Source organism: Camelus dromedarius, chromosome 32 (assembly GCF_036321535.1).
Source record: "Camelus dromedarius isolate mCamDro1 chromosome 32, mCamDro1.pat, whole genome shotgun sequence".
Lineage (NCBI taxonomy): Eukaryota > Metazoa > Chordata > Mammalia > Artiodactyla > Camelidae > Camelus > Camelus dromedarius.
This window is the reverse complement of record NC_087467.1, coordinates 12,622,159-12,645,453: the sequence shown is the minus strand read 5'-3', so window position 1 is coordinate 12,645,453 and position 23,295 is coordinate 12,622,159. Positions and strand designations below refer to the sequence as shown.

The window sequence follows — 23,295 nt, the reverse complement described above, 5'->3', positions numbered from 1 at the left end:
TCTTTTAACTACAGTTTTTTAAGTCAGTAAAATGAAGTGGTTGTTTACAAAAAAAAAAAAAAAAGTAAGAAACAAGGAAATGTATCTCCTAGTGACCAGCACACAAGAGGTGCTCAATAAATTCAGTTTTCTTCTCTTCAGCTCCACTTGGAAGAATTTTCTATAAGGTAAGTGATCAAGTAAGTTTTCATAAAATGGGGAAAGTTGCGATTGATTTGGGTCACGAAATGGGTTCTTGATTTGGACTGGCTGAGATATGGGGGACAGCAAACGCAGTGAAGTATGAAGGCTGTGGATCTTGTCCGTTGGAATAGACAGGGAGGGAGGTAACCAGAAGCTGTAAATGGCTAGATGCCTGCCTCCCTGCATAATCTCCTTTAGTGTCGGTTCCTACAAACATGTATTATGACAGTAGCCTGAAATCAAGGCATCTTCTCTGACTAGATCTCTAAGGGGAAAGTTTTCCCATATTTGACTGTATTATTGATTCATTCACCACACACTTTTCACTTATTCAAAGAGTATTTTAGGATGGCACTTAAGATTTAAGTGCTGGAATCTGAGGATGTAAGAATCAAAAGATACTGTCCCAGTTTTCAAGCAGACAGACACGTAAACTAAGTTCAGAGGTGACGGACACATCTACAGTAGCACGAAGGAAGAAAAAGATTTTCCCTCGGGGCAGCTCAACTCTAAATTAATTATTTGAAAATAGGCACACTTTACAGATAAAATTATACGCCATTCTTATACATTTAAAAGAAAGGAATAGACTTTTTTTCACTGTCAAATGTAATGCTTATTTTAGCGACGCTTTGGAGCCAAGCTCGCAGAAAAACAGTGAGGAAGCGTGACTGAATTCTGAGTAACCGTCCTCTGAAATCAGCCCTCCACATTTTTTCCTTAAAAAGTAGAAGCCTGTGGAGAGTTAAGTCCTGGCTTTTCAAGGAACACGCAACTGGGATACCAAGGAGAAAGAAGAACGCGGATGCCGCAGTTTTCGGAGTGCGGTCTGCCCTTCCCACGTGGTAGGTTTTTGGCAACTCGCCCCGCCTTCCTCGGGATTCAGGGTAAGAGTCTAACGCTCTCTGGAGCCGTCCCTCGTGACGCCACGAGCGCGATTCCAGTCTGTGACCAATCGCACGGCCGGATTCCGGGGGAAGCCCGGGGCGGCGGCGGCGCCCTATGCGCAGGCGCGAGGTCTCCGCGTGGCTATATAAACATGGCTGGCGTGGCCGCGCGCCGGGGCCGTGCTGAGCGCGCGTAGGGGGCTTTCGGGCGCTCCGGGTTTGGAGTTTTGAAATTTCTGGCGGGGGATCCGCGGCGCACAGTTTTGCTGGGAGGTGGGAGTCCAAGTGACGCCCTTCCGGGAGCCGCGCTGCCGGGCTCCGCTGCATCTGGTCCTGAGGCTGAGGCGCCGGGTTGAGCCGACGCACGTGTGAGCGCCGCCGAGAAGGCGGCGAGCGGCCGAGCAGGTGTGGCTACCGGAGGGGCCGCGCGGACGGGAGGAAGGTCCGGGACCCGGGGGTCCTGCTGTCCATCCGGTGCTCGTCACTGACTCCTGTGTCGCGGCCCCGGCGCCTCTCCTCAGCGATGCTGTGGAGCCGGAACTGCACTGGAGTCGGCTGCCGCTTGTCGAGCCTCCCCTCGCCTGTGCTCCCGGAACGGCTGCGGCGCAGCTGCCGCTGATCTACCTAGGGGATGCCCGCGGGCCTCACAGAACCGGCCGGCGCCGCTCCCACCGCCGGTGTGGGCGCCTCCGGGACCGTGACCATGGCCCCCGCCGCAGCTCTGCCCGTCCGGGTGGAGAGCACTCCGGTAGCCTTGGGCGCCGTGACTAAGGCTCCTGTCAGTGTCTGCGTGGAGTCCGTGGCGTCCCAGCCCCTGCGGTCCCCCGTGGGGACCCTGGTGACCAAAGTGGCTCCTGCCAATGCTCTTCCTAAACTCAGCACAGGCCCTCGGCTGCCAGCTCCTCAGATTGTCGCTGTGAAAGCCCCCAACACCACAACAATCCAGCTGCCTGCTAATTTGCAGCTTCCTCCAGGTATGTCGCGCACCTTGTCCAGCTTACCCGTCGGTCCAGCCAGCGGTGACGCGGGAAACGTCGCAGCCGGAGACTGCACCTTTTCTCTGGTAGTTCTTAAAAAGTCAGCCAAGAGAACCTTTCATAATCTTGACTTTGCGGGGCAGTGATTTGACTTTACAAGCAATATAAATTCGTATTGCAGTTTTCCTTTTCATATTTAAGGAAAGCATCTTTCCAGCTAAGTGATACAGTAAAAGCTGGAGCAGCTTATTCGGGAGGGCCTTTGAGGCATTGGTTCTTAAGTGAGAAAAGATGGAGTATCGCCAAGTTTATTTTCATATGGAGAAAAAGTCAGTTTTTTTTATCCACACGCTTAGATTACGATGTAAAAAAAAAGTGTTTTTAAAAGGTACTTGTGTGTTAAGACTGAAAGAGAATTTTAAATTTAATCAAGCCAAAATAAGTTTACTGCTTTCTAGTAGCAGAAATGGATAATAGCACAATCTTTGTACGTGTGATGATTTTAACTTTCAATTAGAAGAATCTTTCTCACAGGGAGTAAATGCCAGAGTTGACAAACAGATCAGAGCCGTGCGGTTGTTGTATGTGAAGCAGTGTGTGAATGCTACAGTTAATGAGTCTGCGACTACTTTTTATCCTAGGGTTTCCTCTGTTGGACAGTTTTTCATGGTTGAGGCAAAGGTTTGCTTTGTGATCATATACGTAAATATGCTGAAGGATATTTGAGAGTTCTACTTTGTTTCTTTCCTCAAATGAAAGTCGCTTGGAATTTCAGTGAGGGAAAAAATCATATCTTATCTTTGGAGTAAACTCACTCATAATTATATTGTCTTCTATGTATTTTGCTTAGCAGCGATTGGAACTCTGACCAGCAAATATGGTAAAGATATGGAAGCATTTGATTCACATGATTTCAGTTTCCCCTAGCAAAATGAGAGGGGCTCTTTTGTAGCTAATGTTCTGTTTGGTCATGAACATTGTGGAAAGATTTTCTTCACCTTTGATGAAGTTCTGTTTCAGTTTTGTGTGGTACAGGGGTACATATACTTAAGGCTGTATGCACCACTGGATACGTTTTCTGCTTATTCTAAATTGTAATCCTGTCTGCACTCTTATAAAGTAGTTATGAATGTGTTTGAATGAGATTACCCCCTAATATGTTGAAAACGAAATTCTTATCTAGTCAGTGAAGTTTGTTTAGAAACAATCCAAGTATTGAGAGAGAAAAACTTTTCAAGAGTGAAAACTTGATGATAAGTGGAAACTGATCACCTATTGAGGGTGCACTGTGCTAAGCAGTTTTTTAAATTGAGGTAAAATTGACATACAACATTATATTATTGGGCACTTTTTATACATTGTTTGTACCCTTCTGTTTATTGATCATAATAGATAACTAGCTAATAAGGAAAGAGGTCTGTAAGGGTAAATTATTTGCCCAATGACAGGTAACTCAGATGTCAGAGGGAATTTGAGTCTAGGTCTGTTTAACTCTGCTCTTTCCCCAATGCTATGCTTACCACTTGGTGTGTGTTTGTAAAATATGCCTCTTTGAATAGCAGTGCTAAAAGGCAATTTATAGAATTTTAGAGCCTGATCCTTTTTTTACACAAAGAAACCAAAACTGAAACTTATCAGAGCAAAATAGCAGCAAACTAGGACCACAGCCTAGTATGCACTACACGAAAACATGTTGTGCTATTGGCCACGGAGAAACTCCCATAAAAGAGAGGAGGTAAATTGCCTTCAGGAATTGTTATTTAGAGAGGAGGTGAGGAAGTACTTTGAAGGGCAGCTTTTGGGAATTTCTGCTGACATGTGGCAGAAGAGCATCCTTAGATTTGTGCTCTCATAGGTGCACAATAAGATAACCAGTAGTTTAGTAATGAAATAGAAACACTGATTAAAGTTACTTTTTCAACAGGTTATGAGTCTTGTACTATTTCTTTTATATACTGAGGATTAGCAGATGATTACTTAAGGATTCTTAAATTACGTAGACGTCAGCTCTGATTTTTCGTAGGTAGTGAATACTAAGTATTTGATTTCTTTTTACTTCATAATTTCCTCTGTGAAAACTAGTTTTAAAGTATATAAATATGCACCACAGGTTTTTCTAAGGAGATAAGGCTGGAAACAAAAAGGGAGGCATTGTGAGGAACTGAAAGAAACTGTAGCAAAACTCTGAAAATTTGTCTTTCAAATGTGTTTGGTGATCTCTTCAGTCTTCTCTTTGTGAACTTACAGGATTTAGGCCAAACTGTTACTCTTTTCTGTTTTTGGTATTCTGTCTCTTCTATCATGTGTTTGAGAGTGATGAGTAAGGACTTGATTGCTTTTTTATGTCATAGACTGTGCTTCATAAATTCTACTTCCCAGTCTTACTGTACAGAAGTTTGTGACAGTTGCTTATGAAATAGCTTAGGTCCTTTTTCATCAACTTCTTCATGCTGAGACATGTCATAGGTCTTGCATCTTTCTCGAATTCCTGAATCAGTTCCTGAATAAGCTCTTGGTTCTTGTTTCCACCCTGGCTTTATCAAGGGGATATTACGTGATCATCTGCTCCATAGTTGTTACAGTGCTTCTGGACTTCATGAAATGGAAGGCTGTAGTCTTTAGTGCTCACCATATGCGTGCGCCATCCACTGTTTAGATTTCAAAGGCTGTGTAGTCACTTTAACTCCCATTTCAGTTAAATAGACTCAAAGCTTGTGAATCTTTTGGCATTAATAACAATACCTACCAATAACTTAAAATTCATTAATTCACTCAAAAGTGTTGTCTCATTTGATCCATTTAACAATCCTGCAAGGTAAGTATAAGTCTCTTGACCCACAAATATGGAATGTCTTTCCATTTATTTAAATGTTCTTTAATTTCTTTCAACAACGTTTCGTAGTTTCCAGGGTATTGGTTTTATATTTATTTTGTTACATTTATTCCTAAAGTGTATTATTCTTTTTGATGTTACTATAAATGGATTTCCCCCCCTTAATTCCATTTACACTTATTCATTGGAAGTTTATAGAAATACAGTTGATTTTTATTTATTTTATTGATTCTTTATCCTGCTTCCTAGCTGAACTCGCTTATTAGTTTTAACGGTGTTTTCATGAATTTGTTAGGATTTTCTACATATAAGATTGTAATATGTGTGTATAGATAATTTTACTTCTTTCTTGCTCTTCTAGATGGCTTTTATTTCATTTTCTTGCTTAATTGCCCAGGTTAGAGCTCTTAGTACAGTGTTGAATAGAAGTAGCAGTGACTTTAGACATCCTTGTCTCATTCTTCATTTCAGATATCCGTATCTTGTTCCTGATTTTAGGGGGAAAGCATTTCACCATTAAGTATGGTATTAACTGTGTGTCTTAAACCAACCTTGCATACTGAGATTAATATCATTTGGTCATGGAATTTAACACTTTTTGTGTTGCTGGATTCAGTTTGCCAGTACTTCGTTGAGAATTTTTGCATCTGTATTCATAAGGCATGTTGGTCTCTAGTTTTCTTGTGATGTCTTTGTCTGGTTTTAATATCAGGGTATACTGACCTTACAGAATGAATTGAGACATGTTCCCTCTTCTAAGTTTTAGAAGAACTTGTGAACGATTAGCATTCATTTTTCCTTAGATATTTCGTAGAATTCACCAGCAAAGCCATCTGGAACTGGGCTTGTCACATGGATGCTTTTTTTGATGATTAATTCAATCTCTGTTTGGTAGCAGTCTATTCAGGTTGCCTATTTTCTTGAGTTTGTGTGTTTTAGGAATCTGTCCATTTCATGTAAGTTATCTAATTTATTGGTTTACAGTTGGTCATAGTATTCACCTGTTCTTCTTTCTGTAAGATCAGTGGTAATGTCCCCTCTTTCATTCCTGAATTTAGCAGATTGAGCCTTCTCTCCTTTTTTCTTAGTTAGCCTGTGTAAAGATTTGTCAGTTTTGTTACCTGTTTCAGAGAACCAGCTTTTGTTTTGGCTTTTGTCAGCTGTTCATCCATTCTCTATTCTGTTGACTTCTGCTCTAATCTTCATTAATTTTCTTTCGTCTGTTTGCTTTACTTTTTATTTTGCCTCCCCCCCCCCCAGTATCTTAAATAGAAAGTTAAATTACTAATTTGAATCTTCCTTTTAAAATAACAATTACCACAACAGTTGACCTGTGAAAAACACAGGCTTGAACTACACTTCAAACCACTTTTGAAGTGTAAGGTCCACTTATACTCAAATTTTTGTCAGTAAATACATATTATAGTACTGCATCATCTGTGGTTGGTTCAATCTGTGGTTAAAGAACTTCTGTTGAATAGAGAGGGCCAACTGTAAAGATATATACAGATTTTCAACTGAACAAGGGTGTGGGGGATCAGTGCTTCTAAACCCCACATTGTTAAAGGGTCAGCTGTATAAATCTGCCTCTAAACACTACTTCAGCTGCATCTTATAAATTTGAGTATACGTTGTATCTTCATTTTCATTCGTATCAAAGTATGGTCCAGTTTCCTTTGTGATTTCTTAATTGATCAACTGGCTATTTAGGAGTAATTATTTTCCATATATTTGTGGGTTTCACCGATTTCTTTTTCTTCCTAATTTCATTCCATTGTAGTTAGAGTGTACATGTTCTATGATTTCAGTCCTTTTAAATTTATTGAAATTTGTTTTATGTCTTAACATGTAGTCTATCTTGAGAATGTTCCATGTACATTTAAGAATGCTATTATTGGGTAGAGTAGACTGTAGATAGATGTGTTTAGGTATGGTCGATTTAGAGTGTTGTTCAAGTATTTGATTTCCTAGTTCATCTTCTGTCTAGATGTTTATCTTCTACTGAAAGAAAGTGAAGGGGAGTATTGAAGTCTCCCAAGTAATCTATTTTTCCCTTCATTTATGTCAGGTTTTCTTCATATATTTTGGGCTGTTGTTTGGTGTGTAAATTTTTATAATTGTTAAATCTTCCTGATTCATTGGCTGTCTTATTAATTATAAAATGACTGTCTTTATCTCTAGTAACACTTTTTGTTTTAATCTATTGTCCGATATTAGTGTGGCTACTCCAGCTTTCTTATGGTTGCTGTTGCATGATATGTCTTTTCTGTCCTCTTACTTTAACCATTTTTGTATTTTTGAGTCTAAAGTGTGTCCTAGGTAGCCAGCATGTAGTTGGATCCTGTTTTTAAATTCTGTTTTTAAATCTGTTTGCTTTTTGATTGGATGTTTAATCAATTCACATTTAATGTTACTGATACAGTTGTACGTGGAGGCCTGCTGTTTACTTTTGTTTCTGGTGTTTCCTTTTTTTGTTATTGTTCCTCTGTTCCTTCTTTCCTTTGCATCAAGTGAATGTTTTTTAGTGGTTGCTCTGGAGCTTACAGTATATATCTTACTAGAATTTACTTCACATTTATATTAACTTACTTCAGTGAGCTATATTGTTATATATATATATATATATATATATACACACACATATATATATACAATATATATAACTATATTGTTATATAGTTAATACCTTATATCTTTTAAAGGTGCTGAGAGAAGAAAGGAACACAAGGATGTACTTGTAGCATTTGTTTTATTGCCTTCTTATTTACCATTCCTGGTTTTGTTCATTTGTTCCTGTATATTTGAGTTACCATCTGAAGTCATTTCCTTAGTGCAATACAACTTTGCTCCCACCTGCTTCCTTTGTGTTATTGTTCATAAGTATATTACATTCCTATATGTTATAGATTCAGTGATACAATTATATATATTATTCTATACAGTTTTTAAAAAACTAAGACAAGACAGTAATATGCAGTTATACTGTAAAATTATAAATTAACTTTACCAGTGCCCTTTTTCATGTGAGTTTGAGTTACTTTCTGGGGTCTCTTGTTTTCAGCCTGAAGAACTTTATTTAGTATTTCCTGTATTCTGTGTCTGCTAGCAACCAATCCTCCAAGTTTTTACCTGGGGAATATCTTTATTTTGCCTCCTTATTTGAAAGCTGTTTTTGATGAGTAACTGACTGTTTGTTGATAGTTTTGTTTTACTTTGTTTTTGCCAGCAAGTGGAATATGCTATCCCACTGCTGTTTGGCCTCCATTTGTTCTGATGGGAAGTTAGCTGTTAATCCTAATAGGGGGCGGTTTTCTTGTACATTTTTCTCTTATTTTAAATATTTCCTTCTTGTCTTTGATCATTTTTATCATAATGTGTCTTGGTGTAGCTCTTTTTGCATTTATCCTAGTTTGTTGAGCAACTTGGAAGTTTAGATTATTTTTCATCAGATTTGGAAAATTGTTAGCCATTATTTCTTTGAATAATTTTTTCTGTTCCCACATCCCTCTCTCTGTCTCCTTCTCCCCCCCTCCCCTCTCCCTAGTACTCACATTATACCTGTGCTGGTGTGCCTATCACTGTCCCACGTTTCTCTGAAGCTCTGTTCATTTTTCTTTAGTTTTTTTTCTCTTTGGACTGCATAATCTCTATTGATCTATCTTCAAGTTCACTGACCTATTTTCTGCTCATTCAAGTCTGCTGTTGAGCTTTTTTAGTGAAATTTTTATTTCAATTATTGTACTTTTTAACTACAGAATTTCTTTTCTTTTAAATAATATCTCTTTAATGGTATTTTCTGTCTGATGAGGTATCATCGTATCTTCCATTGCTTCTTTAACCATGATTTCTTTTAGTCTTTTGAACATATTTATAATGGTTACTTTGAAGTCTTTGTTAAATCTGACATCTGTTCCCTCTCATAACAGGTTTCTGTTGCCTGCCCCCCACCCCCCCAATTTTTTTTTTTCTGTGCCACACTTTTCTGTTTCTTTGCATGTGTCGTAATTTGTTATTCAAAACCAGTATATTGTACCAATTCTAAATACTGGTCCTTACTCCCTAGAGTGGGTTATTATTATTTGTTTATTTTTTAAATGTCTGGGTGGATTACTTTAGTGAAGTCTGTTTTCACCACAGAGTACAGCCTTGGGCATAAGCACAGCCACCCTGGTATGACAGAGGACTCTTTTTCACTATTTCTTTCTCTAATCTCTCTATTAAGCTTTCTGCCTCTGCTGGTATCACGCCTAGCTATTAGTCTCCACTCATTGGCAGCCAGTTATTCTCTTATTTTCAACAGTGCCCTGGGGCCTAACTTGCTCTATAGCCTGATCCAATTAAATATGGACTCCTTTAGAGAGATAGTGTTTGAGGTTATTGTCTGAGGTTTGTTCTGACCCCAAAAGGGCCCTTCTTAGTTGACTTTTTATCTTGTTCTCTCTGGTAAACTAGAGAAAGGCCTATGGCTTAGCTTGTATCTGTCATGAAGCTACCAATAGCCTCTTATTGTTTATTGTATTTGAGAGTGCCTTTAGCCTTGACCTTTCCCACACTCTGTTTGAAATAGTTTCTCTAGGGAGATACTTGGAGCAGGGACCCAGGACCTTGGCATGGTCCTTTCTGAATGATAACCCTGCTTTAGGAGTGGGGTACTGGGCATAGGTGGTAGCCTCTGGTCTTCCCTGCTTACCTCTTCCAGCATGAAACTTCCACCCTTTGAAAGAACTGGGGTGAAGGTGATCGGGGCCCAAGTATTCTTAGTATGCCATCTCTGGCGTAGAGTCTTCCCTTTATGAGTGGGAATGAGTGGAACAAGGAGCCTGGAAACTCTTGGATGCACTTGTCTTAAATTTGTTCTCTGTTGTATGTAGCTTGGGGTGGCAGAGATGAGCGATGCTGGTGGCCTTCTCCTCCCAGGAAGATGCCTCCCAGGGAGCTTGAGAGAGGGAGGCCCTGTGCTGGCCACGCTGGCCGAGCTGAGAAGGGAGAGGGAGTGGGTCGTGGTTCAGATGCCACAGATTCTTGCTGTTCTTACTGAGTTTTAGTAGATCCTCTTTAATAATTGTCTAGTCATTTTCTCAACGCCTTAGGGCAATTTCCAAAGATTTTAAATGATTTTTTTAACATTTTTTAATTGAGTTATAGTCATTTTACAGTGTTGCGTCAAATTCCAATGTAGAGCACAATTTTTCAGCTATACATAAACATACGTATATTCGTTGTCACATTCTTTTTTGCTGTGAGCTACCACAAGATCTTGTATATATTTCCCTGTGCTATACAGTATAATCTTGTTGATCTATTCTTAAATGATTGTTTTTAAAAATAATTTTCACTAGTTATGCTTGTTTTGCTGGAGAATGACTTTGTTGAGCTCTTCATGCTGCCATTCCAGAAATCTAACTCCAGCTACGAATATTCTTGTTTGTGTCTCCTACTTACAAGTACACGAATTTCTTTAGATTGGAAACACTGGGTGAAATGGTATACAAATGGGAACCAGTTTGGCATAATCACGTAGATTTGAACAAAGCAGCTGTACCAAATTACCAGCATCCAGATGCTGCTGCACATCTCTCTCACACTTAATGTTGTCATTAGACTTCTTAATTTGTGCCTGTCTAGGTAGGTATAAAGTGATATCTCACTGTGGTCTTAATTTGCCTTTCCCTTTCATTGATATCGGTGTATCTTTTGTGCATTTTGGATATTCTTTCTTTGAATGTATGTGAACTAAAATTTTCTCCAGTTTTGTAGCTTATCACTTTACCTTATGATGTCTTTTGCTAACAAAAGTTCTCTTAATATAGTTGAATGCATCAAACTTTACTTGTTTAAAAAAGTCCTTTCTATCCCAAGTTCAGAATGACAGTTTCTACATTGTGAAAAAGTTTAATAGTTTTTACTTTTTATCTTTGTATCCTAATGTCCTTGGATTTTTGTGTATAGTATGAAACTTTTCATCTTTCATATAGATAACTAATTGAACAAGCCCTATTTATTGAATAGTAACTCTTTTCCTCGCTGATCTACAGTGTTCTTAGGAAAATTTGATATGACCTATCTGTGCTGTTGGGGGTTTATTTGGGAGTTTTATATTCTATTCCATTGGTCAGTTTGTGTAGTCTTGTGCTATACCATCTTACCTACTGTGGCTTAATAAATAGTTCAGTGTCATGAAGGAAACGTGTTTTGCCTTCTTTAGGAGTATCTCAGCCATGTGCTTACCCAGGCTTTTAATATTTTAAATAGTTTAGAGTGAAAACATTTTTTCCATATTATATGTGGTAATTAGTAGACATGAAATTCAGTATATACTAACTAATTACTTCTTCAGAGCATTTTATAGCATTGAAAGAAATGGGAGAACAAAATATATGACGATTATGCTTCACTTACTAGCTCACATTTTGTTTTCTTTCAACTATAGGAACAGTTTTGATCAAAAGTAATAGTGGTCAGTTGATGTTGGTATCTCCTCAGCAAGCTGTAACAAGAACCGAGACTACAAGTAACATAACTTCAAGGCCAGCTGTACCAACGAACACTCAAACGGTCAAAATCTGCACAGTGCCGGTAATATACCTTAAAGTTTTTTTCGTCTTCCTTAGTTTCCCAGCTGTTATCTTCATACAAATGTGTATGTATTTGCCAGTAAAAATAATAGAAGAAATGATTCTGCTCAATTTTTTGAATTAAATGACTTTCTTTGAATATGTTAATTCAATCAAGATTTTTTATTTTTGTCATTTGGTAAAAATTAAAAACATGGTTTTCAGAGGGGAGGGTATAGCTCAGCCGTAGAGTACATGCTTAGCATGCACAAGGTCCTGAGTTCAATCCCCAGTACCTCTATTAAAAAATAAATGAATTAATAAATAAGCCTAACCCCTCCTTACATAATAAATAAAAATAAACTGCCACTTTAACAAATGATAAAAAATTAATCTTCATTCTCAAAATTTTGTAGTCTTCAAGGGAATATTCAGAGGGCTATTTGCATCTCTAAATGTAAAGAAAATAACCATTCTGCTTCAATTTTAATTTGTGGTAAAATAGCAACACTACAGTTTATAGTATTCATTTTTATCCATATCTTACAGGAATTACCTGTAAGAAATTCAGAAATCTGCTTACTATTTCATTAACTTGGCATTGTTAAAAAATGATTTATTTTACATACATGATAATCTTTCTAGGGTAACTGAAGCTTATCTTGAGTGCTAGAGTTTTAAAAAATGTATTTTTATAGGTTAAATTTCTTTAGTTAAATTGAAAATGCTGAAGGTAGTATAGCATTTTCTTGATGAATCAGCCTCATCCTAACAGAAGATTTCATTGTAATGTGTGATATCATTTTCTGCCACCCCCCCCACCCCCCACCCTGTTTTGTGCTCTTCCAATTTGATTCCAGGTTCTTAGCCAGTCATTTTCTCTATTACTGTATCTGTCAATGATAGCTGCTCCTTCCCTTTCTTGTTTGCTGGGAGTTCAGAAGATAGGTTAGCAGATTTTTCTTTATAATCATACATTAAATAGGATGTTTTATGTGGGAGCCAAAGAGTAAAATTCAAGATTTTAATGCTGAAATACTATGGTATTTATTTGTTTAACCAGTTGTTACGTTAAGAATATGAAATGAGTGTCAGCTGGCCAGTTGACCAGTGAAGCTTATAGTAGAAAATGTACACAAAATCCCTAGGGTTATAAAACCAGTTATAACAAAGACATTTGCTGTGGTATAGTGTTTTAATGTTTGTCTCAGTACTGATTGATTTTAAATTATTAATGTTAATGACTCTGTATTCTCTCTGCCCCCCACCCTCCCACCCAGAATTCTAGTTCACAATTAATCAAGAAGGTGGCAGTGGCACCTGTTAAACCGTTGGCACCAATAGGAACTACTGTGGTAACCACTGTTCCAAAGCCTTCCTCGGTACAAGTAAGTTGTGACCGACTTGTGGCCATATAAGCATCAGTTATTTTCTCATCTTTCATTATTACTTAAATGTTTCTTGCCAGATGTATAAGTTGCTGACTATGTGACACTGAAGAGAGCAATTTGGTATTATATGAGGGTACCTATCAAACTGGGAACTGTTGGAAGTATGGGAAACACAAAATGAACATCATATATATTCTTGGAATATCAGTTTTAGTTGAATATTGATCTAGATGCATCTAATAGTCATGTGTTGCAATATCTAGAAGCAGGTACTGGGATGGAATTTTGGTGTATGGGGTATTTATTAGGGATAGATACCTGTGAAGGGAAGGAGAGGAAGAGCGTGAACTAAATGTGGGCCCAGTTAAGGCCTTGGCCAACCTGACGGAGAGCTTTGGAGCAAATGTGGCCTGTCAGAGTTGTCCCACTGGGTACCAGCTTGGTTGGCTAGGCCTTAATTCCCCTCTGTGATCAGTCATTTGATGTGGATTCTCCAGGGAGAGTTGTGCTCATGGGCAAGATAATTCTCTGTGGCTGAGGCAGACCCTGAAGGAAGTGACAGTTGTCAGTCTAATAGCATTCCCAACAGCTAGGATACACAAATCTCTCATTGTAATGGTATATCACAGTCTACTCCTTGCATCCCTGGGATCTACTTCCTCATACATGTTGGAAACCAGCTCTTCTTAGATCCCAGTGGGTTTCTTCCTTGGGGAAACAATGAGCAGAAGGTATAGGATGAACTAGAGTCCCCATTGCTGCACACGAGCACCAACTCTGCTGATCTTGGCAGCTTAACTGGTAGTGTGACTAGACCTTCATTCCTTACGGATCTGAAGTCCAAATTGTCATGCTCTTTTGAAGCAAGAGTTGTTGCACTTGTTCATTTATCACAACTGGTCAAGGAAATACCAAGAGGCAGTTGAGTAGATCACCTGGATTCACCACACATACTCCTCTTGGCTTCCATTGTGTAAAAGCAACACTACCTATTCCAGATGTCAGGTCGATTACCCCTGTCATGATAATGGCTCTTCTCTCTCCTACTGGTCCCTGGGCACAGGGAAGTTGAAGTGCCCAGGAAGCAGCCATGGTGTCTAGTTTATAGGTACTTCTGCTTTGTTCTTTGGTGAAAGTGTACCATTGGAAGCACAGAGCCCCCAGTGGGTCCTGGGGAGTGATGGTAAGTCAATCCACTTATCCTACTCCTTGATTCCTTGGTTCTTCATATATTTGTCCTGTTACATAGTACCATATAGAATTTTTTTTGGTTCAGTGAGTACACTGAGTCTCTGGAGGATGGAGGATGGAATTCCATCTTCATAGAGTATTGCTTCTGAGTTTGCACTTCACCTGTGCCTTCTGCTGTTGGTAGTACTTTACTAGGCCAGCAGCTTCTGGGTCATGCCATGTGTGATACAATCAGTAGATCCCATGGTGCTGGGACCACTGTTGCACTTACTTTGCAGTATAGAAATTGCATCTTCTTGGAGCATGTTATGTGAAATGCCATGCTGTAGATCAAACATGGTGTTTGGTGTTCCAAAATTATTTAACCATATTGCTCCCATTCTTTTCCTGAACAGTGAATCTGATTTTAAACAGTTTTTTCCCCCCTAATAATGGCTACTTTTATTGAATTCTTAATGTGTTTGACACTTTTTAAGTGCTTTACATTTCCCATCTCATCTCATTTCATCCTGTGACTGTTCTGTAAGGAAGGATTATCTCCATTTTATATTTGTGAAAATGGGTTTAGAGAGGTTAAGAAACTTACATGATTTCTGCTGATATGTAGCAAAATGGGGACTTGAGCCAAGGTCTGTGTCACTCTGGTCTTAATGACCTCTGTACTGACTGTCTCAAATTCTAAGCCCCACCCCCCCACACAACCCCTAGGTTATTCTAAGGAGCTCACTGGGCCAAAGGGTATGGATTTAGGACTAGGGATACCTGCTGTGTGTTGTAGGAAATAATTAATGTTTCTTAAAATGGGATTTTTTGATGATCAGTCAGATGTGAACACCCCAGGGAGGTGTATGAAAGTGAAAGAGACTAATTATACTCGCAGGTCCTAGAAGCTGGGCGGTGGGGGAGGTGGTAGGGCATGGCACACCATGCAGGGGGCCATATGGGAGGAGCACCCAGGGCAGGCCCAACCAAACAGTGGGAATCTGAGAGAGAATGAGGACCCAGGGGCAGGTACCTTAATTGAGGGCTTGTATGGAATACACAAGTAAAGGCATGAGGGGATTTCATTGGTGTTTTGCATGTCATTAGGTCACAGTCAGGAGGGCAGAAAGAACTTGTGGCAGGGACCAGCCTTATCATGCTGGTGCACCTGGTCACCTGGGCGAGGTGCTCACAGCTTATTTATGGGGATGTTGAGGCACCAGGAAAATAGGAAGTTTGAAGAATTGACAGTACAATTATTTTAGGAAAGGGTTTTATCATTTCAGCAGTATTTTGAGTATATCAGTATTTTTCATTGGATCTAGTTTTTAAAGATTTAGTACATATAGTTGTTCTAAAATGGTACATATGTGTTGCTTAATTTTTTTCACTGGATTATTTTTCCTATATATATGTCTGCCATTGCTATTTCCATGTGGGTTGTTTATACCTTTTCTTAATTTAGATCGATGTATATTTTAAGCTGAGTTGCTCTTCAGTGATAGGCTAAGGCAGTAGACATTATCAAACGGTGAAATCAATAATATGTATGCATTTTGAGGGGTAAAGCATCTCAGTTTTAGGCATTTCTTGGAAATAAGGAGCTAGAATTTGGATGACTCTCCTTGAAATGCAGTTTAGTCTGTTAAGTTTGCACATAATTCATTTCACTGGCTCTTTGTATAACTGACTTTCACAAATTTATTTCACATATACCCAAGGTCTTTTCTCTCCTTTCCTCTAGACATGCCTAAGCAGGGCCACTGAAGGTCTTGCAAAGCATGGAAGTACTGTTGGCTGGTCTAGAATATCGAGAGTTATGTATGGTTCAGTTTAAGACAGTCCTTCTGTTACTGCAGTGTGATCACGTGCCTAGAGTGAGACCGGGGTGGTGCATCTCCATGCCTCTTAAGAGGTGGCCTTGGCATGGAAGGTGCAGGTATCTGGTACAGGTAGTAGCTACAGGTAGTGGCTATATTAGAAGGAGTTATGAAGGATACATTTTGTACTGGAGACAGAATAAAATATTGACAAAGAAAGTAGAAATGCTCTAAATGCTCCCTTTACTCATAAAAAATCGGACTCTTTTCCTCAGCTCGCATTTCATTGGGCCTTATCTTGCTTCAGAAGGAAAAGGGACAATACTCCCCTGAGGAACTGCTCCCACTAGTCCCTTGAAGTAATTGTAATCACCAGCTAACATTCCAGATTACACTTCATTAAATACAGTGGTACAAAGGGTTAATGGCAGAGTATGAAATAGACTTACCGAAGAAGGAGTATGTATTTACTGTACATAAACCTAAAACAAGTTTATTAAAAAATCTCCAAAAGGATTCAGAGGAAACTGCATAGTTGTTGTCCTTAAAGAGCAGGACTAAGGTTAAAATAGGAGGAAATTTGCTTTTCATTGTTGTCTTTGAGGTCTGTTTGTATTTAGTAAAATTATACTAGTGTAGGTATGATTTTTAATTTTACCGTTTTTGCTTAACATTTCATCATGAGCTTTAATCTTCATCATTAATCAGTGTTTTTGGTTTCTTTCTCACTTTTACCTTCAAAAGTTTCTTGTCTAATATATGCTCCGGTCTTTTTAAAGTGGGAAATTTTGGTGTTACTTGAATTCACTTGTCTTGGCTATTGCAGAAATTTTCTTGAAGGTAATAATAGCAACCTGATCTTTTTGTGTTGCATGCGTGTAGAACATAAGCATTTGAATTCAAATGATGGTGCAGTGTTCAGTTTTCTGTGTGAATTGTAAATACTATTCTATCCCCAGCCCCCAAACTTTACTCATTTTCTATAACTTTCAGTGTTTGTCTTTAAAATCAGGTTGTTGCTTTATCTCAGTATAGTTGTCTAAATTACTACCCAACTTGTGAGTTCTTGTATTAAACTGTTTATCCTGCAGGTGGTGCCATAATCACACCTCATTTAGTAGAGGATAGAAGAGACAAATTCTTTTCAGTGTGAAAATAAGATAACCACATTTTGTAATATTTGTTATGCCTTTCCTAATAGTCTACATAAAAGCAGCTTATCTGAATACAAGATGATCAGTAGATCTCTCAGCTTTGTACTTAATAAAAAGCAGAATATTACAGATTAGGAAATTCTGTATTTTCATATAAAGACTTACTATTTCAAATCCTCAATATTATTTGAGGGCTGTGTGCTTAGCACTATTTTTCAAAAACATTCCCAGGGTAGTATGTACCTTTGCTGTCCTTTTTTACAGGAAGGAATCAGAGAGTTCGCAATAATAAGTAACTTGCCTGAGGTCAGCGGTCAGCTGTCAGTGAAAAGCAGCTAGCTAGATGAGAATGAAACTCAGAGCTGCTAGAATCCAGAGCTGGGACAATGGGTTACATTGATTAGACTAGTAGAGCATAACATAAAAGCAAGGTTGTCAAGATCCACTTACAGTCTGGGTGTGAAATGAGGCGCCCACCGTGACACATAGCGTAGTAATACGTAACTCAGCTTCTACTGCTTTTACTTTCAGTCTGTGGCTGTGCCAGCCAACGTTGTCACAGTTACGCCTGTAAAGCCCTTGAATACTGTAACTACCTTGAAGCCTTCAAGTTTGGGAGCACCATCCATCCCCTCAAATGAGCCCCATCCCAAAGCAGAGAACTCAGCTGCTGCTCAGACTAACCTTTCTCCGGTAAGCTCTCACTTGCAATTTACCTAAATACAGCTCTTTACAAGTTTTATTGATTTTATGTTCTAGCTAACATGTGTAAGTGTTTGTTTCTATTTCTGTATTTAGACGATGCTAGAAAATGTGAAGAAATGTAAGAACTTTCTGGCAATGTTAATAAAACTAGCATGTAGTGGATCGCAGTCCCCGGAAATGGGGCAGAACGTGAAGAAGTTGGTGGAGCAACTTTTGGTAAGTTGGTACTGTAAAATCTCGCAAGCTCTGTAAGTGTCCATAAAACATGTTTTAAATGGGAAACAAATATTTTAAAATGAGGTTTATCTTACGTGGATTTTTGGATAAACTTTGCTTTTGCTTCTTAAAAGCTTTGTAATGATTATAAATCTTTGTAATGGTTGTAAATCTATTCTATGCAGTTGTTCCTCAGTATCCATGAAGGTTGGTTCCAGAATCTGCCCTGTGTACCAAAACCCGCGGATGCTCAAGTTTCAGAGCCCTTGGTATCTGTTGGTTCCGCAGCTGTGGATTCAACCAACCACGGATTGTTAAGCATAGTAGTAAACCGATCCGTGGTTGGTTGAATCTGCGGGTGCGAAAAGTGCGGGTACGAAGGGCCGACTGTATCACTTTGTTTGCCAGTCCTGCTTCCCTTAGACTAAAAAGGGCTTTGGAGAGAAGGTTGACCATTTGGGCAAATAAAACTTTATTGTTAGAATTGGAAATGTCGGAAAGCCAGACTGTCAACAAATAAGGAAATTCAGTTCTGTATGTCCTAACAACAAATTTTGGGACCTGTGGAAGTGAGGTAAACCTTCTTATGTCTCAGTTTCCTTCGTTATAAGATGAGAAGAATAAATGTAATGATTATTGAAGTTTAAATGAGTGCCTTTTATATGCCAAATTACACGCTCTTGGTTTCTTATGTCCTCTTTCAGGTAAAATGCTTTGATACTTTAAAGCAGATGAAGGTAGAAATTAGCAAATATTACATATTATTTGCTTAAGAAATATGCTGAAAATACAACAGACAAGTATAATTTTGAATTTTTTTAGTTATTGAAATCTATACATTTCTCTGACCATGTGAGAATTTTTTGTGTGTGTATTTTCCATATAAAAATGGTCACATTTTTCCAGCAGAAAAATGTGTATATTTCAAATATTGTACAGGAGAACAAATGTAGTTTATAAATATTAAAATGTCTTCTTTACTATTTTTTTTTTTTGTGCTACCTGTGATTTGTTAGAGATAGAGCACATTTGAAATGGTTAGTTTTCCATTTGGGAAAACTATTTTAGATATTTAAAATAAGTCATAAACAAATTTTTAATTTAAGTTTGAGCACCTTTTGTTAAAAGTAAACATTGAGCTTTTGGTTTTCCATTTTCAAGATATGCTAGTTTTGAAAGGGGATCTGGTGGCTTGTTTCTCTGAGATGGAGAGGCGTGATGGATGGAAAGGAACACATATTCAGTAAAATGTTAAAAAATTTTTAAGTACGAAAGATTTTTGTGAATTTTGTGGACAGCTAGGAGCAGTCAGGAATTAATCAAATATCTTTTCCAGCTTGAGATCTATGCAGCTTAAAACAGCAAATTGCAATTGTCAGTTATTTTTTTAAAATTTACTAACTTATTTAAAAATAACAATAAACCCATTGCAAGTTAACATACAATAACATTTAAATGAAAATTCTAGTTTCCAAAACAAAATTGAGTGAAAAGAGTGGCCATTTCTTTACATTTTTGCAAATTCTTTAATATCTGACTTAATGGAAGACAGCTGGATTCTCATATCTGCTGCGTTTAATCTGTTCTGTGATGTGTTATTTGGTCAGAGTATTTGGAGAATATTTGGCCTTATGAAGAGGTAGTTGGAAAAGTATTTTAAGAGCTTTTCTCCAGATCATTATGGATATTCTTTAGAGTCCCCTGGTTTATCTTTTACCCTGAATGAATTATTTACCCATGTATGACTTTTGTAACAGCTCAAATTTGGTCATCTGGAAAATATTGGCTCACTGAGTTGTATAGATCTTCCAAATGTTGACAGATTTGTTATTTAAGATATCAAAAAATCACACTTGTAATCTCACCAACGATCTCATCAGAAAATTTTTTCAGTGCAGGGAAGCTATCAAGCTCAGGATTGTGGTTACAAATTTTTCAAAATTCTGATTTTGGCTTAAGAGTTTTAATTTTTATCATTAGCAACAGATACTGTCAGTTGTTATCTGTATAGTGGCAAGCTTGACTTGTTTTTTGAGAGTCTATCAAAATACCCCAGTGTTAATGACCGCAGCTGGTTTGACATTCTTTCCAGTAAATGAAACAGAAAAGCAGCTAGTTCAGCTAGCAACAAAATCACAAAGTGCTTTTCCTTGAGCATCTTACATTGGTCCATTCTATGTGTGGTTCCCATTACATTACACAAAATATTAAAAAGATGTCTACTGAAGGGTTGAGATTTAGTAAAATTAAATTTTACTGCTTTGTCGAGGACAGTTTAAAGTGGAGCTGGCTCTAGTTTTCATTCTTTTACCACACACGCATAGCAGTGGAGAGTACTCTGACAACTATTTCAGTTTGTTGCCATTGCCTTTCTTGCCAGCAGTTTTACCCACTGTTGCTTTTGTACTGTCAGTGCAGATCTCAGCACAGTGAAAAAGACTGAGAAACAATTAGTGGGAATAATTTAGATCTCATAGACCCCTGAAATGCTTAGAGTCCAAAACAGTATGGAACGGTTCCTAAGTCCTTTAAAACAATAGCATATCTATTACAGTGGCCTTGTAGTAGCATTCTAAAAATACAGTCTAACCTCAGTTAAAATAATTTAAAAATTGAAAAAGCAGAAAACAAAAAAACCTCCAAGACCCCCAGAACAAATGACTTCCAGTTCCCTACCTAAGAAATGTGGGACTCCAGTGTCTTCACTTCTTAATTTTGCTACAGACTGTAGTACTGTCCCCTTATTCAGCCAGTCAGCCCTTCTCTCACTGTGCTTAATGGGATCTTAAAAAAAAAAAAAAAAAAAATTATCTCTTCATTGTATTCTGTCTGAATTTAAAAAAAAAACAAACCCTGTATATTCATTCATTTCATAGGGGACCTGAATAAAAATGCCCCCATTTAATGATAGACTTTGAATTTATCACTGCTTAAAGCTTGCTATATCTACAATCATGAATTAAACATTTTTTCTCTTAAAATATTTGTAGACCTAAAAGTATTTTTTTTCCTCCATTCCTCAGGATGCAAAAATTGAAGCAGAAGAATTTACTAGGCAACTGTATGTTGAACTCAAGTCTTCACCTCAGCCTCACCTAGTTCCTTTTCTTAAGGTAGAGTTATATGTTACTTTGAAGAAATTGTTTGGATTAGATTAAAGTAATTTAAAATCTGAATATTTCAGTAGGATAGTAATTTAATGTGAAGATACTAACAGTGTAGGAGAAACCTCTCAGAGCTGTTGTAATCTGTACAGCATGTTTATAATTCATATTCTTTAGATTGGGACCCATTGGGAAAATAGAAGTAACATCTCATTCATGAACATAACTTAATGATTATATTATTTAGTGCTTGTATCCTCAGATTCTTGACTTTAGAACAAAGCAAAGACCCTATTTTTCTAATGACTCATGTTGTCTTAGAAATAATAAACCACATAGTGCCAAATTTAATGAGAAAGCTATTATTTTTAAAAATTAATTCATATTATTAGTAGGCACATAATATGAGATTTATTGAATTAAGTAGAATTTTGATGGAGAACAGTAAGTTTGATAATAAGAACTTAATTTGGCAGACTGGAAAAATGTATTACTTTTGGATACTTAGAAGCTGAAAAGGAACTGAATTGAAATTTATGGAGTCATTAAAACCTGGGATTATAGTGAACCAAAGACTCATCCCATGTATTTTGAAATAATGGAATGAAGAGTTGCCTTTAGAAACATTTGACTAAAGTGTCTAGGGGAGAGGAAAGAGACTTCGTAGTGGAAGACTCCTTTTAGTTTCCTCATGAGTGAAGAGTGGGAAATGAGATGGAGCACCCCATTTTCAGAAGGCTATTAAAATATTCAGAGTTGTCTCTAGGAGCGTGACTGCGCATGTCGATCAGGGGGGTGCTAATCCTGTGATATGAAGTGTGACCAAAGAAACTGAGAATATTTTAGTCAGAGGAGACTTGGTCTGGAGAAGGGAAGGTTGAAGGGTAAGCACAGCAGTGAAAAATCAAATGACTAGTGCCCTGTTTGCAGGTGCCTCTCTTGACTGGGAAGTTAGAGGCAGCTTTTCCTTGGGCCCCTTTCAGTACTCTGTGAGCTGTCGGTCTCTACGTGACACTGACCACTCTTTTTTAGTGTATCTGTATTTTATACTCAACTGGAGACACTGGGGGGGAAGGAGGGAAGGAAGTAAGCACCTACTATGTGTTCTGTGCTTGGTAGATACTTTATTTTTAATTTGCCTTGTTTGGATTTAATTTTCCTATCAGTCTTCGAGAATCAGGGCTAGATAGTATAGTATTTTCCATTTTGGAGATGAGAAAATTATTTAAATTGACTTAACTTTTGGTTAAACACACAGGTCTAGGATTTAGCTTGACTCTATTGACTGTATAACGCTAACTTGAGGTTACCAAATATTATCGTCCAGTATTTGCGCTTTATATCAGTTTACTAATGACTGAAGTTTATGCCTTTTTCTTGAGAATATTTTTTTCTCATCCTTGAGAGCTCTGGAGGTTGGGTATTGCATAAGGATTGAGGAATTCAGCATTTAGGCTTAACTCTGGCCAGGTGATCAAGAGAGAATTTAACATACATATTTTTATTATTGTCTCTAAAATTCTTACCACTTTGACACTTCTTTCCAGTTGTGTTTTTCTCAGGTCCCCCCATCTTAGATTTCTTGCTTAAATTTAAGTAATCAAATCACTTTAATTGTTCATATATTTCCAAAGCAGCTTGTTTCCTACCATTTTTAAAGTTTGGAAAAAGAGCATAAGAGACTTTGTGTTTCTTTCCTTTGATACTATTTATATATATACATACAATAAAAATTTATATATATATATATATATACACACACTATATATATGTATACATACAATAAAAACCTTCAAATAAAAATTTTCTGAGTGTTTTTTAATAAAAAAAGTAAAAGAAGTAGCTAAAAGGAAAAGACAGGAAGTGTAGCAATAGTTCTCATTTGCTTCTTAAGTAAAGTCAGTTAAGTGTCAAAACAAGGAAATCTTCCAAAACAGCTCATGAATTCACCAAAACATAAACTCCTAACTACATACTTATCCATCTTTTTAAAAAAATTATTTATTTATTTACTTATTTTTTGGTCGGGGAGGTAGTTAGATTTACTTGTTTTTAGAGGAGGTACTGGGGATTGAACCCAAGACACGTGTATGCTAAGCGTGCGCTCTCCTTCTTGAGCTATACCCCTCCCCCCATGTTTTTTTCTTACTCAAAAACAAAAATCCCAGCAGAACCTTCTACTTTTAGTTTAAACTGTCTTTATTTTTTCAGCATGGTACAAAGATAGACCCCAACTTAAAGTCCAGTCAGAAAATATTCTAGCTCAACTAAGGGAATTGACCTTGTTTTTATTAGTTT

The 23,295-nt window shown here is 37.7% G+C and overlaps 1 protein-coding gene across 1 annotated transcript in view; it reads left to right on the top strand.

The window, feature by feature from the left end:
* The first annotated feature begins 1,227 nt into the window (after positions 1-1,227).
* Positions 1,228-23,295, top strand: part of TAF4B (TATA-box binding protein associated factor 4b) — an 83,919-nt gene continuing 61,851 nt past the window's right edge. The window contains exons 1-6 of the mRNA XM_064481531.1: positions 1,228-2,044; positions 11,311-11,456; positions 12,715-12,822; positions 17,504-17,665; positions 17,771-17,893; positions 20,917-21,006. Coding sequence (XP_064337601.1) covers positions 1,702-2,044; positions 11,311-11,456; positions 12,715-12,822; positions 17,504-17,665; positions 17,771-17,893; positions 20,917-21,006 — 972 coding nt within the window. The 5' untranslated portion in view covers positions 1,228-1,701. The remainder of the gene's footprint in view (positions 2,045-11,310; positions 11,457-12,714; positions 12,823-17,503; positions 17,666-17,770; positions 17,894-20,916; positions 21,007-23,295) is intronic.